A 15927-nucleotide genomic window follows, 5' to 3' on the forward strand; every position below is an offset into this window, starting at 1 on the left:
TGTGCTATCCACTGTGCTACCATACTGCCCATGACAGGACAGGAATAATACAAAAAATAAAAGTCTCATCAAAAGTCAACTATCTCCCTCACCTGTCTGTTAAAGGGGTGATAACAAGTCGATCAGTGCAGCCCAAAAATTCATTCTGATAGATAAATTCCACATCGGTGATCCCGACTCTGACATCTTGTGTGTCATCGTTAAAATAAAATCGACTTTGCTTTAACCATTCAAAGTCACCCACTGTTCTGATATGCAATTTTACCTGTGGAAGGAAAAAAGAACAGACAGAATGTATAATACTTATATTTCCATGTGTATATGAATAACAACATAAATTACAGAAAACAATGCATTTAATAAGGAAGATGACCATTCTTTAAAGTAAAATATAATCATTGGGCAGGATTCTCCGGTCCCCCAGACACGCGTTTCTAGGCCACACATCATTCGCTGGTGGCGAGATTCGATCCTCCCACCACGTGTCAATGGGATTTCTCACTGAAACCACCTCACGGGAAATCCACTGGAGGGGGTGTGCTCACCGACCAGAGAATGCCAGCTATTATATTGTTTTGGGCCAGGGCTTAGAAACCCCTAAGTGTATTATGACCTATAACTTTTATGTTGAATTTGGCCTGGATGAGCACAAAAGCCTTCACTTCAGGTGTGATTCATCTGACTTCCTAGGTGTTTTAATCAGAACAAGGGTTATTCTAAGAATGTAGTTCATATATATATATATATAAACACAGCAAGAATTTTTTAATCAATTACAAACATAAAGACTCCACAACAGCTACAGAAACCTATGTATATAACACTTAATGAATTCCCCCTTAGCTGTTCCAATTCAATAACAAAATTCAAGGGCGTTGCCCAGCACACTGTATTCTCACTTGAATGGGACTGGTGCTTTTCCTGAAATTCTGATCCAGTTCCAACCAGCAGATTCAAACTCTTTCCTGAAAACAACTCTATTTTTAAACTTACCAAGGCAGTTTGCCACAGCCAATGTGTTTTTTCACTGGAACAGCTTTTAAAATGAAAACAGAGTAAAACAGGGAAACACTTCTTTCTCCTTCTGCAGTCCAAAGCAACAAACCAAAACTGAAACCTAAAAAAACCCTCTCACCTGACCGCCGCAACCCAGCTCCACCCACAAATGACATCACTGAATCCATACTACAAGTTACATGGTAAGAGACCAAACCTTTCTAAAGGGACACTCGTATGACAATATTGTTAGGAACATGCATAATATAGGTTAGGTGGATTGGCCATGATAAATTGTCCTTAGTGTCCAAAATTGCCATTAGTGTTGGGTGGGGTTACTGGGTTATGGTGATAGAGTGGAGGTGTGTGTTTGGGTAGGGTGCTCTTTCCAAGAGCCGGTGCAGACTCGATGGGCTGAATGGCCTCCTTCTGCACTGTAAATTCTATGATACCAATTGAGAATTACATGAGATAGGCTTCCAGAAGTTTTTATTGCTTATGAATTTATAGTGGTGGCGTTTAATACAATGTATGATAGGACCTCTCTTGCAGTAGTGATTAACAATGTCTTTAATAAAGATGTGATTTGATTCAAAGTTAAAGCTGCTACTACGCGAGAGAAAAAACAGTGTAGAGAGAGAAAGGTTGACTGAGAGTTTCCTTGAATGAGAAGGGGACTATTCACAGTGCTAGGGATGTTGAGCCAGGCAGTCTACAGATACCTGAAGACAGATCTGGGATCTGTTTCAAACAGAGAGTCAGATTAGTAAATTGACACAAGTGCATTTTATGGTCAACCGCGCAAAGGACTAAGTATCTGGAGTATCAGAGGAACGCACAGGGTTATGCGTTTCTGACATACATTAGCCTTAGAGGGGCTGGAACAGGCATTATCAGTAAGGTTTCACATGTGAAGTTAAGTAGCGTTGACAGGATCTACCGTCCGGAAGCGGACTGCATCCGTATCATCGGAACCCATCCCGGTAACTTCCCATGTCATTTGACTAGCATTAAGGGTTAGTGAGGTTGACAAAATGTTGAGGAAAGATAGTCTAAAAGGAAAAGGAGGTGATGTAGCTTTGTTGGTAAAGAAAGAGATCAGTGCTGTAAGACCATAAGACCATAAGACATAGGAGCGGAAATAAGGCCATTCGGCCCATCGAGTCCACTCCACCATTCAATCATGGCTGATTTCATAGAATCATAGAAGTTTACAGCATGGAAACAGGCCCTTTCGGCCCAACCAGTCCATGCCGCCCAGTTTTTACCATTAAGCTAGTCCCAGTTGCCCGCACTTGGCCCATAACCCTCTATACCCATCTTACCCATGTAACTATCTAAATGTTTTTTAAAAGACACAATTGTACCCGCCTCTACTACTACCTCTGGCAGCCCATTCCAGACACTCACTACCCTCTGAGTGAAGAAATTGCCCCTCTGGGCCCTTCTGGATCTCTCCCCTCTCACCTTAAACCTATGCCCTCTAGTTTTAGACTCCCCTACCTTTGGGAAAAGATGTTGACTATCTACCTTATCTATGCCCCTCATTATTTTATAGACCTCTATAAGATCACCCCTAAGCCTCCTACGCTCCAAGGAAAAAAGTCCCAGTCTATCCAGCCTCTCCTTATAACTCAAACCATCAAGTCCCGGCAACATCCTAGTAAATCTTTTCTGCACTCTTTCCAGTTTAATAATATCCTTCCTATAATAGGGTGACCAGAACTGCACACAGTATTCCAAGTGTGGCCGTACCAGTGTCTTGTACAACTTCAACAAGACGTCCCAACTCCTGTATTCAATGTTCTGACCAATGAAACCAAGCATGCCGAATGCCTTCTTCACCACCCTGTCCACCTGCGACTCCACCTTCAAGGAGCTATGAACCTGTACTCCTAGATCTCTTTGTTCTATAACTCTCCCCAACGCCATACCATTAACTGAGTAGGTCCTGGCCTGATTCGATCTGCCAAAATGCATCACCTCACATTTATCTAAATTAAACTCCATCTGCCATTCGTCGGCCCACTGGCCTAATTGATCAAGATCCCGTTGCAATCCTAGATAACCTTCTTCACTATCCACTGTGCCACCAATCTTGGTGTCATCTGCAAACTTACTAACCATGCCTCCTAAATTCTCATCCAAATCATTAATATAAATCACAAATAACAGTGGACCCAGCACCGATCCATGAGACACACCACTGGTCACAGGCCTCCAGTTTGAAAAACAACCCTCTACAACCACCCTCTGTCTTCTGTCGTCCAGCCAATTTTGAATCCAATTGGCAACCTCACCCTGGATCCCGTGAGCTTTAACCTTCTGCAACAACCTACCATGCGGTACCTTGTCAAAGGCTTTGCTAAAGTCCATGTAGACAACGTCTACTGCACTGCCCTCATCTACCTTCTTGGTCACCCCCTCAAAAAACTCAATCAAATTTGTGAGACATGATTTTCCACGCACAAAGCCATGCTGACTGCCCCGAATCAGTCCTTGCCTCTCTAAATGCTTGTAGATCCTGTCTCTCAGAATACCTTCTAGCAACTTACCTACTACAGACGTTAGGCTCACCGGTCTGTAGTTCCCAGGCTTTTCCCTGCTGCCCTTCTTAAACAAGGGCACAACATTCGCCACTCTCCAATCTTCAGGCACCTCACCTGTGGCCGCCGATGATTCAAATATCTCTGTTAGGGGACCCGCAATTTCCTCCCTAGCCTCCCACAACACCCTGGGATACATTTCATCAGGTCTCAGGGATTTATCTACCTTGATGCGCTTTAAGACTTCCAGCACCTCCTCCTCTGTAATATGCACACTTCTCAAGACATCACTATTTATTTCCCCTAGTTTCCTAACATCCATGCCTTTCTCCACCGTGAATACCGATGAGAAATATTCATTCAGGATCTCACCCAACTCTTGTGGCTCTGCACATAGATGCCCTTGTTGATCCTTAAGAGGCCCTACTCTGTCCCTAGTTACTCTTTTCCCCTTTATGTATTTGTAGAATCTCTTTGGATTCTCCCTTGCATTATTTGCCAAAGCAATTTCATGTCACCTTTTTGCCCTCCTGATTTCCCTCTTAACTCTATTTCGACAATCTCTATACTCTTCAAGGGATCCACTTGATCCCAGTTGCTTATGTACGTCATATGCCTCCTTCTTCTTTTTGACCAGAGTCTCAATATCTCGAGTCATCCAGGGTTCCCTACTTCTACCCGCCTTACCCTTCACTCTAAAGGGAATGTGCTTACCCTGCACCCTGGTTAACACATTTTTAAAAGCCTCCCATTTACCAGCCGTCCCTTTGCCTGCCAACAGTCTCCCCCAATCTACCTCTGCAAGTTCCTGTCTGATACCATCAAAATTGGCCTTGCCCCAATTAAGAATTTTAACTCTTGGGCCAGACCTATCATTCTCCATAGCTATCTTAAAACTAATGGAGTTATGGTCACTTGTCCCAAAGTGATCTCTCACTAGCACTTCTGTCACTTGCCCTTCCTTATTTCCCAAGACGAGGTCAAGTTTTGCCCCCTCTCTAGTCGGTCCATCCACATACTGAATGAGAAATTCCTCCTGAATACACTCAACAAATTTCCCTCCATCCAAGCCCCTAATGCTCTGGCTGTCCCAGTCAATGTTGGGAAAGTTAAAGTCCCCTACTACTACCACCCTATTATTCTTGCAGCTATCTGTAATCTCCTTACATATTTGCTCCTCAATTTCCCGCTGACTATTTGGGGGCCTGTAGTACAGTCCTACCAAGGTGATCTCTCCCTTCTTATTTTTCAGTTCCACCCATATAGACTCAGTGGGCGAACCCTCGGATATATCCCCTCTAAGTACTGCCGTGATGTTCTCCCTAATCAAAAACGCCACTCCCCCTCCTCTCTTACCTCCTGTTCTATCCTTTCTATAGCATCTGTACCCCAGAACATTGAGCTGCCAGTCCTGCCCCTCCCTTAGCCATGTTTCAGTCATAGCTATAATATCCCAGTCCCATGTGCCCGTCCATGCCCTGAGTTAATCCGCTTTGCCCGTCAGGCCCCTTGCATTGAAATAAATGCAGTTTAATGTAGACCTTCCTTGCTCTCTGCCCTGCTTTCTCAGGTCATGCTTTACACACTCTCCCTTCCTGCCTTTTGTTTCTGTCCCCACTGACTTCCTACATCGGTTCCCATCCCCCTGCCACATTAGTTTAAACCCTCCCCAACTGCACTAGCAAACACACCCCCGAGAACATTGGTTCCGGTCCCACCCAGATGCAGACCGTCCGATTTGTACAGGTCCCACCTCCCCCAGAACCGGTCCCAATGTCCCAGGAATTTGAAACCCTCCCTCTTGCACCATCTCTCAAGCCACGTATTCATCCTAGCTATCCTGTCATTCCTACTCTGACTATCACGTGGCACTGGTAGCAATCCTGAGATTACTACCTTTGAGGTCCTACTTTTTAGTTTAACTCCTAACTCCCTAAATTCAGCTTGTAGGACCTCATCCCGTTTTTTACCTATATCGTTGGTGCCTATATGCACCACGACAGCTGGCTGTTCACCCTCCCCCTCCAGAATGCCCTGCAGCCGCTCCGAGACATCCTTGACCCTTGCACCAGGGAGGCAACATACCAACCTGGATTCTCGTTTGCGTCCACAGAAACGCCTGTCTATTCCCCTTACAATTGAATCCCCTATCACTATAGCTCTGCCACTCTTTTTCCCGCCCTTCTGTGCAGCAGAGCCAGCCACGGTGCCATGAACCAGGCTGCTGCCACCTTCCCCTGGTGAGCCATCTCCCCCAACAGTTTCCAAAACGGTAAATCTGTTTTGGAGGGAGATGACCGCAGGGGATCCCTGCACTGCCTTCCTACTCTTCCTCTGTCTGTTGGTCACCCATTCCCTATCTGCCTCAGTAATTTTAATCTGCGGTGTGACCAACTCACTGAATGTGCTATCCACAACTTCCTCAGCATCGCGGATGCTCCAAAGTGAGTCCATCCGCAGCTCCAGAGCCGTCAAGCGGTCTAACAGGAGCTGCAGTTGGACACACTTCTTGCAGATGAAGGAGTCAGGGACATCAACTCCATTTACCCGCTCTCTCTCCATAGCCCTTAATTCCTCGAGAAATCAAGAATTTATCAACTTCTGTCTTAAAGACACTCAACGTCCCGGCCTCCACCGCCCTCTGTGGCAATGAATTCCACAGACCCACCACTCTCTGGCTGAAGAAATTTCTCCTCATCTCTGTTCTAAAGTGACTCCCTTTTATTCTAAGGCTGTGCCCCCGGGTCCTAGTCTCCCCTGCTAATGGAATCAACTTCCCTACGTCCACCCTATCTAAGCCATTCATTATCTTGTAAGTTTCTATTAGATCTCCCCTCAACCTCCTAAACTCCAATGAATATACTCCCAGGATCCTCAGACGTTCATCGTATGTTAGGCCTACCATTCCTGGGATCATCCGTGTGAATCTCCGCTGGACCCGCTCCAGTGCCAGTATGTCCCTCCTGAGGTGTGGGGCCCAAAATTGCTAACAGTATTCTAAATGGGGCCGAACTAATGCTTTATAAAGCTTCAGAAGTACATCCCTGCTTTTATATTCCAAGCCTCTTGAGATGAATGACAACATTGCATTTGCTTTCTTAATTACGGACTCAACCTGCAAGTTTACCTTTAGAGAATCCTGGACTAGGACTCCCAAGTCTCTTTGCACTTCAGCATTATGAATTTTGTTACCGTTTAGAAAATTGTCCACGCCTCTATTTTTTTTCCAAAGTGCAAGACCTCGCACTTGCCCACGTTGAATTTCATCAGCCATTTCTTGGACCACTCTCCTAAACTGTCTAAATCTTTCTGCAGCCTCCCCAACTCCTCCATACTACCTGCCCCTCCACCTATCTTTGTATCATCGGCAAACTTAGCCAGAATGCCCCCAGTCCCGTCATCTAGATCATTAATATATAAAGAGAACAGCTGTGGCCCCAACACTGAACCCTGCGGGACTCCACTCGTCACCGGTTGCCATTCCGAAAAAGAACCTTTTATCCCAACTCTCTGCCTTCTGCCTGACAGCCAATCATAAATCCATGTTAGTACCTTGCCTCAAATACCATGGGCCCTTATTTTACTCAGCAGTCTCCCGTGAGGCACCTTATCAAAGGCCTTTTGGAAGTCAAGAGAGATAACATCCATTGGCTCTCCTTGGTCTAACCTATTTGTTATCTCTTCAGAGAACTCTAACAGGTTTGTCAGGCACGACCTCCCCTTACTAAATCCATGCTGACTTGTCCTAATCCGACCCTGCACTTCCAAGAATTTAGAAATCTCATCCTTAACAATGGATTCTAGAATCTTGCCAACAACCGAAGTTAGGCTAATTGACTTGTAATTTTCCATCTTTTTCCTTGTTCCCTTCTTGAACAGGGGGGTTACAACAGCGATTTTCCAATCCTCTGGGACTTTCCCTGACTCCAGTGACTTTTGAAATATCATAACTAACGCCTCCACTATTTCTTCAGCTATCTCCTTTAGAACTCTAGGATGTAGCCCATCTGGGCCCGGAGATTTATCAATTTTTAGACCTCTTAGTTTCTCTGGCACTTTCTCCTTTGTGATGGCTACCATATTCAACTCTGCCCCCTGACTCTCCGGAATTGTTGGGATATTACTCATGTCTTCTACTGTGAAGACTTGACGCAAAGTACTTATTTAGTTCCTCAGCTATTTCCTTGTCTCCCATCACTAGATTACCAGCATCATTTTGGAGCGGCCCAATGTCAACTTTTGCCTCCCATTTGTTTTTAATGTATTTAAAGAAACTTTTACTATCATTTCTAATGTTACTGGCTAGCCTACCTTCATATTTGATCCTCTCTTTCCTTATTTCTCTCTTTGTTATCCTCTGTTTGTTTTTGTAGCCTTCCCAATCTTCTGACTTCCCACTACTCTTTGCCACATTATAGGCTTTCTCTTTTGCTTTGATGCATTCTTTTGTAAGGGCCACAAAGAATCCAGCACCAGTTTTAAGGATACAAAGTAATAACATTTATTTACTATAACATATATACATAACAGTAGCAGTAACTTCCCTTGGTACATACTCCTTCCTGCTGGTTCCTGAACTGGCCAGCTTTATTTATACTAGGAGTTTACTAGTGGTTTCTCCGCCCCCCCTCATTGGGGCAGCTCATACTCCCACAGGATTGTGGGATTGTCATTAGTCCCCAGCCAATGGTAAGTAGGCAGGTTATAACATCCCTCCCCCCCAAAGTCTAAGGAATCCACCGAAGACCCTGGCGAAGGAGGGCGTCGGACTCGTTTGGCCGCAGGCCGGACACCATTTGCACGCGGCATTGGATCAGGCGGCGTGTAACGAGACGGAGACCGGCGCTTCCGTGATGAACGGCGCAACGGTTGTACATCCACGGCCCGTGGACCCGAGGATTCCCCCTCTGATGCATCCTGTGTCTCCATCTCGGAGTCAGAGTCTGCTGCCTCCGTCATGTCAGCGTCTCTATCTCCTTTCGGTCCCGTAACGACCTGCGCAGGCTTCGAGTGAGGCACCAGTGGAAGATTGTGAGGACTACCTTCCCTTGTCTCTGGTCTCTGCGGCTGTTGAAATGAGCTCCGGGGGCAGGGAATCGTTTGAGGGGATAGTCTTCTGGACCGAACGTGGTCTACATGTTTTCGCTGGAGACGACCCTGGGCTTGCACTTGGTAAGAAATAGGGCCTGTTTGGCGAAAGATTACACCAGGAACCCATTGGGCACCACCAGCAAAATTCCGAACGAACACTGGGTCACCGGGCGCAAACTGCCGAATCGGCCAATGCCGAGAAAATCCCTGTCCCTGCCGTTCTGGTGTGCGGCGTACTTTTGCGCCAATGTCCGGGAAAACCATACTAAGGCGGGTGCGAAGTCTCCGGCCCATTAGGAGTTCTGCGGGAGCTACCCCAGTCACTGCATGGGGGGTGGTCCTGTCCGTAAACAAAAAGCGAGCCAGTCTCGTGTCCATTTATCCGGAAGACTGCTTCTTTAGGCCTCTTTTGAATGTCTGCACTGCGCGCTCTGCCAACCCATTTGAAGCCGGGTGATAAGGGGCAGTGCGGATATGGCGGATGCCGTTCATCTTCGTGAACCTCGCAAACTCCTCACTCGTGAATGGAGTGCCGTTATCCGTGACCAGCACCTCGGGGAGGCCATGCGTACTAAACGATAAACGCATCTTTTCAATTGTTGCGCAGGACGTTGTCCCCTGCATCTTATGCACCTCTAGCTATTGGACTGGGCGTCAATTAGTAGAAGGAACATGCATCCTTGAAAAGGGCCTGCGAAATCTGCATGCAAGCATGCCCAAGGCCGCCCTGGCCATTCCCAGTGATGTAGGGGCGTGGCCGGCGGAAGCTTCTGATGCTCCTGGCAAATGGAGCAGTTTTGGGCCACCTTCTCAATGTCGGTGTCGAGGCCTGGCCACCAGACATAACTCCGGGCCAACATTTTCATTTTGGTCACGCCTGGATGCCCATTGTGCAAGTCTGTTAGTATCAGCTCCTGGCTTTTTTCCGGGACAATCACACGCGTCCCCCACAAGAGGATGCCGTCTTCCACGCTGAATTCTGACAGCTTGGAGGAAAATGCCTGCAACTCGCCTGGGAGCTGTCTATGCTGCCCACCATACAGGACTATGTGCCGAACCTTTGACAGGACTGGCTCCGTCTGGGTCCACTCACGGATCTGTGATGCCGTGACAGGCAAGGTGTCCATATAATTTAGGGTTGCAACCACCTCACCGGTCGTGGGGTTTGACATGGGGCCGGTCGATAAAGGCAATCGGCTCAGTGCGTCGGCATTTTCTATCTGCGTACCTGGTTTGTGCTCCAGAGAATACTCGTATGCAGCAAGCAACAAAGCCCAGCGCTGGATCGGTGCAGAAGCAATGGGCAGTATTGGCTTATCCTCTCTGAAAAGTCCCAGCAGGGGCTTATGATCAGTCACGATGGTGAAATGGCAGCCGTACACGTACTGGTGGAAGCGTTTCACCGCAAAAACCACTGCCAGGCCCTCCTTCTCGATCTGCGCGTACTTTTTCTCCGCTGCAGTCAATGTGCGGGAGGCGAAAGCTATCGATCGCTCGGCCCCGTTCTCCATCTTGTGGGACAGGACGGCCCCAATACCATACGGGGATGCATCACATGTGACGAGCAAAGGCTTTCCAGGATCATAGTGGGTTAGTAACCCAGACGACGACAATTGTTGCTTTACCCGCCGGAAAGCGGTTTCTTGCGGCTGACCCCAAACCCAGATGTGATTTTTCCTTAGCAGAAAGTGCAAAGGGGCCAGCGTAGTTGCCAGATTGGGGAGGAACATCCCGTAATAGTTTACGAGACCAAGAAAAGAACGAAGATGCGAAGTGTCAGTCGGGGCGGGGGCATGTTGAATTGCACGCACCTTCTCTGCGACGGGGTGCAGACCTTCGCGGTCCACCCGATAACACAGGTAGACTACTTCCTTTGCCTGAAATACGCACTTTGTGCGACGTAAACGGTCTCCAGCCTCCGAAAGGCGTCTAAGGACAGCCTCCATATTTTCCAAATGTTCCTGCTCCGACGTCCCTGTAATCAAAACGTCATCTCGGTAGACAGCCACACGTGTTAAACCTCCCAAAATGCCCTCCATAACACGTTGAAAAATTGCGCAGGCAGAGGATACTCCAAAGGGCAACCGTGTATATTCATACAGGCCCCGGTGTGTACTAATCATTACATATGGTCGGGAGACAGGGTCCAGCTCCAACTGCAGGTAGGCATGACTCATATCTAATTTTGTGAACGAGAGTCCACCTGCAAGTTTCGCGTAGAGATCCTCTATGAGAGGCATTGGATATCGGTCGAGTCGGGAAACCGTATTCACTGTAAGTTTATAGTCGCCACACAAGCAAACTGTGGCATCTGGCTTCATTACAGGTACAATTGGTGCTGCCCAGTCAGCAAAACGGACGGGCCTGATAATACCCAAACTCTCCAAATGAGTGAGCTCCCCTTCTACCTTCTCGAGCAAGGCGTATGGCACTGGGCGCGCCCGGAAATAGCGCGGCATGGCTCCTGGTTCAACTTGGATACGGGCTACGGCCCCTCTTATTTTCCCCAAACCAGGCTGGAATACATCTGGCACGTCCTAGCACCTCAGTCAACCATTCAGAAACTGTTTGGAGGATGTGCTGCCATTGCAACCGCAAATGGCGCAACCAGTCCCGACCCAAAAGGCTGGGCCCATGGCCGCGCACCACGATAAGTGGGAAACGCCCCTCTTGGCGTCCATAGACAAGAGGGGTCATTGTAGTTCCTGCAATGTCCAGTGGTTCCCCCGTGTAGGTGGCCAACCTGGCCTGTGAGTCGGTTAATGTAAGGGTCTGTATACCCTGCTTGATGCGGTCGAATGTCCTCTGGGCGATCACGGAGACCGCTGCGCCAGTATCCAACTCCATCTCAAGCGGGTGGCCATTGACCCGTACTGTCACCTTAATGGGGGCCACACGGGGAGCTGCCACACAATGCAGCTGCAGGCAGTCGTCCTGCGTCTCCACGTCCTCAGGAGTAGTCGCCGCAGGTTCATCCACATGGAAGGTACGGCCTCTGGGCTAGTCCCAGTTACTGCCCCTGGGCTGGTCCCAGTTTCGGTCAGAACGATGGCGCCTCTGGCGCCCCCAGGACCGCCGTCCGCGACGGGGTCGGCGCCTGCAAGTCTGACACGGACATGGCTCCTCATCCATTGGCTCTGGAGAAGGCTCCCTTCAGGGAGGAATGTCCGACGGCCACTGGCGTCGGTCCGGACGTTGCCTCGCCCAAGGTACCGCAGGAGTGCGGGGGGGGACGTTTTCGGATGGAAGGGGTTGCGCCCCAAGGCATGCACTTCCATTCCCTGTAGCTCCTGTACTCCTCGCTCTGCGCTCTCTCGGGACAATACTATTTGAATGGCCTGTTGAAAAGTCAATGTTGGCTCCGCTAACAACTTTCTCTGGGTGGCCGCATTGTTAATACCGCAAACCAAACGGTCGCGTAACATTTCTGACAAGGTCTCACCATAGTCACAGTACTCCGCAATCCTGCGTAGCCTGGATAGAAAATCGGCAAGGGATTCTCCAGGGGTCCTCTCAGCGGTATTAAACCGGTAACGCTGGACTATTGTGGACGGGGTTGGGTTAAAATGTTGCCCCACTATATTCACAAGTTCATCAAACATTTTGGTGTCCGGCGCAGCTGGGTACGTAAGGCTCCTAATCACCCCAAACGTATGCGGGCCGCAGGCGGTGAGCAATATGACCACCTGGCGCTCGTTTTCAGTGATATTGTTTGCCCGGAAATAGTAACGCATCCGTTGTGTGTACTGGTTCCAGCTTTCCAGCGCAGCATCAAAAACATCCAAACGTCCGTACAGAGGCATTGTATAATAGAAAACAACTTCCAACCTGTATCCAACAAAAATCCAGGGAGGTGGCTTCAGCAGTGTAGACAGCTATTCACTTTAACCTTCGTCGCCAGTTTTGTAAGGGCCACGAAGAATCCAGCACGAGTTTTAAGGATACAAAGTAATAACATTCATTTACTATAACGTATATACATAACAGTAGCAGTAACTTCCCTTGCTACATACTCCTTCCTGCTGGTTCCTGAACTGGCCAGCTTTATTTATACTAGGACTTTACTCGTGGTTTCTCCGCCCCCCTCATTGGTGAAGCTCATACTCCCACAGGATTGTGGGATAGTCATTAGTCCCCAGCCAATGGTAAGTAGGCAGGTTATAACACATTCCCTAACTTCCTTTGTCAGCCATGGCTGCATAATCCCCCCTCTGATAACCTTTCTTTTCTTTGGGATGAACCTCTGTACTGTGTCCTCAATTACTCCCAGAAACTCCTGCCATTGCTGTTCTACTGTCTTTCCCACTAGGCTCTGCTCCCAGTCGATTTTCGTCAGTTCCTCCCTCATGCCCCTGTAGTTACCTTTATTTAACTGTAACACCTTTACATCTGATTCTACCTTCTTTCTTTCAAATTGGAGATTGAATTCTACCATATTATGATCACTGCCTCCTAAGTGTTCCCTTACTTTAAGATCTTTAATCAAGTCTGGCTCATTACATAACACTAAGTCCAGAATGGCCTGTTCCCTCGTGTGCTCCATCACAAGCTGCTCAAAAAAGCCCTCCTGTAAACATTCAATGAATTCCCTTTCCTTGGGTCCACTGGCAGCATTATTTACCCAGTCCACCTGCATATTTAAGTCCCCCATGATCACTGTGACCTTGCCTTTCTGACATGCACTTTCTATTTTGTGGTGCATCTTGTGCCCCTGGTCCTGACCACTGTTAGGAGACCTGTACATAACTCCCATTATGGTTTTTTTGCCTTTGTGGTTCCTCAACTCTACCCACACAGACTCCACATCATCTGACCCTATGACGTTTAGTGCTATTGATTTAATTTCATTCCTAATTAACAAGGCAACCCCGCCCCCTGTAATGAGAAATGATATAAGCACTGGAGATCAAGATGTGGAATCAGTCTGAGTAGAAATAAGAAATAGGAAAGGGAAGAAGTCCCAGGTAGGAGTAATCTATTGGTCCCCAAACAGTAGTTCTGCAGTGAGGCACAGTATAAACCAGGAAATACTGGGGATTTGTAAGGACGATACGGCAAGTCATGGGTGATTTTAATAGGCAAATAAACTGGATTAATCAAATTGGCAAGGGTAGCCTCGGAGAGGGAGTTCATTGAATGTATTAAAGATTGTTTCTTGGAACAATATAGAACATAGAACATGGAACAGTGCAGCACAGTACAGGCCCTTTGGCACATGATGTTGTGCTGACCATTTATCATAATCTAAGATTAACCTAACCCACACCCCATCAATTTACTGCTGTCCATGTGCCTGTCCAAGAATCGCTTAAATGTCCCTAATGACCTCCGCTGGCAGTACATTCCACGCACCCACCACTCTCTGTGTAAAGAACCTACTTCTGACATGATCCCCTATACCTTCCGCCAATCACCTTAAATTTAGGTCCCCTAGTGGCAGCCAGTTCCGCCCGGGGGAAAAGTCTCTGGCTATCCACTCTATCCATGCCTCTCTTCACCTTGTACACCTCTATCAAGTCACCACTTTTCCGTCTTCGCTCCAGTAGAAAAGCCCTAGCTCCCTCAACCTTTCTTCATAAGACATTCCCTCCAGTCCAGGCAGAATCATGGTAAATCTCCCCTTGGAGATTTATGGAGATTTACCCTCTCCATAAGACCATAAGACCATATGTCATGAGAATGTCACTTTAAGAAATGTTTGGCTGCTCATGTTACTGCAGTGATATCAGAGTGTGGATGGAGCTGAGCTCTGGCTCTGCTTTTTAGTTTCACTTTGAGAAAAGCTTGGGTGTGTCTGAGTTTTTTGGTTTCATTTCAGTGTTGGAGCTGAAGCCAGACAAAGCAGGTGTACTGTTGTTCTCTCTGCCATAAAAAGACTATCTCTTGATCACTGGGTGAATTCAGAATTATAACTGTTTTCAGTAGTGAATTTAAACCTGATGTGCTTCTGTTAGAAGGTGTTTCTTTTGTCTTCTGGATGTTGTTTGGAATTTATTAAGGATGACTTAGTGTTGTATTCTTTGGGGGTTGTACTTGAATTACTGGTTGCTAAGATGTTCACTGTATGTTTTAAAACGGTTAACTTGAGTTCCTAGAATAAACATTGTTTTGCTTTAAAAAATACTTTTCGATTTCTGTGTGCTCACCATACCACAATCTATGAAAAGTTGTGGGTCAGGTGAACTCCATGATACACTTTGGGGTTCTCTAAACCTTGGCCCATAACAAATAAGAACGTAAGGCATTGGAGCAAAATTAGGCCACTCGGCCCATCGAGTCTGCTCCACCATTCAATCATGGCTGATATTTTCTCATGCCCATTCTCCTGCCTTCTCTCCATAAGCCCTGATCCCCTGATTAATCAAGAACCTATCTATCTCTGTCTTAAAGACACTCAGTGATTTGGCATCCACAGCCTTTTGCGGCAAAGAGTTCCACAGATTCACCAGCCTCTGGCTGAAGAAATTCCTCCTCGTCTCTGTTTTAAAGAATTGTCCCTTTAGTCTGAGATTGTGTCCTCTGCTTCTAGTTTTTCCTACAAGTGGAAACACCCTCTCCACGTCCACTCTCTCCAGGCCTCGCAGTATCCTGTAAGTTTCAATAAGATCCCCCCTCATCCTTCTAATCTCCAACGAGTACAGACCCAGGGTCTTCAAACGTTCCTCATATGACAAGTTATTCATTCCAGGGATCATTCTTGTGAGCCCTGTCATGATATTCATATGAACATATCATGGTGCAATCACACACACACACTGATGGACAGGTCAACGGACCAATCAGCACACACGCAACATCACAGCCAATCACCAGTGAGAGCACACGCACTATAAAACAGGGAACACCACAGTTCCCGCTCATTCCAGCAGGAGATAGCTCAGAGCACAGAGCTCACAGCGTGCCACTCAGACATACACCATGTGCTGAGTGCCTCTCTAAGATAGTGTTAGGGCTGGGTCCACAGGTTAACAGGTAAAGTACGAACCACAGCCACGAGTTAACAGACGTTATTATCAAGAGTAATAAAACAGAGTTGTACCATCTACAACCGTGTTGGTTCGTTTGTATAGCGGAACACCCAACACGACAAGCCCAACAGCGGGCTCCTTAATTCCCCGAGATAAAAGCCTATCCAGGAAGGAGCCAGCAGCTCAGGATGGTCCTAGATGGGACTTGGACTGTTGCTTAGTAGCTGTATTTCCTCGCTGTGAAATAAATTAGTTTTGACCCACCTTTTCGGGCCCTTCATTGACTACAATATTGGTGATGCGGATCAAATGGAACTACAGACAGC

The 15927-nt window shown here is 47.3% G+C and overlaps 1 protein-coding gene across 1 annotated transcript in view; it reads right to left on the bottom strand.

Annotated features, from left to right (window-relative positions):
* LOC140411508 (dynein axonemal heavy chain 8-like) overlaps positions 1-15927 on the bottom strand; it is a 2059122-nt gene that overhangs the window by 895885 nt on the left and 1147310 nt on the right. The window contains exon 42 of the mRNA XM_072500594.1: positions 93-265. Within this exon, the coding sequence (XP_072356695.1) occupies positions 93-265 (173 nt within the window). The remainder of the gene's footprint in view (positions 1-92; positions 266-15927) is intronic.

Source organism: Scyliorhinus torazame, chromosome 4 (genome assembly GCF_047496885.1).
Source record: "Scyliorhinus torazame isolate Kashiwa2021f chromosome 4, sScyTor2.1, whole genome shotgun sequence".
Lineage (NCBI taxonomy): Eukaryota > Metazoa > Chordata > Chondrichthyes > Carcharhiniformes > Scyliorhinidae > Scyliorhinus > Scyliorhinus torazame.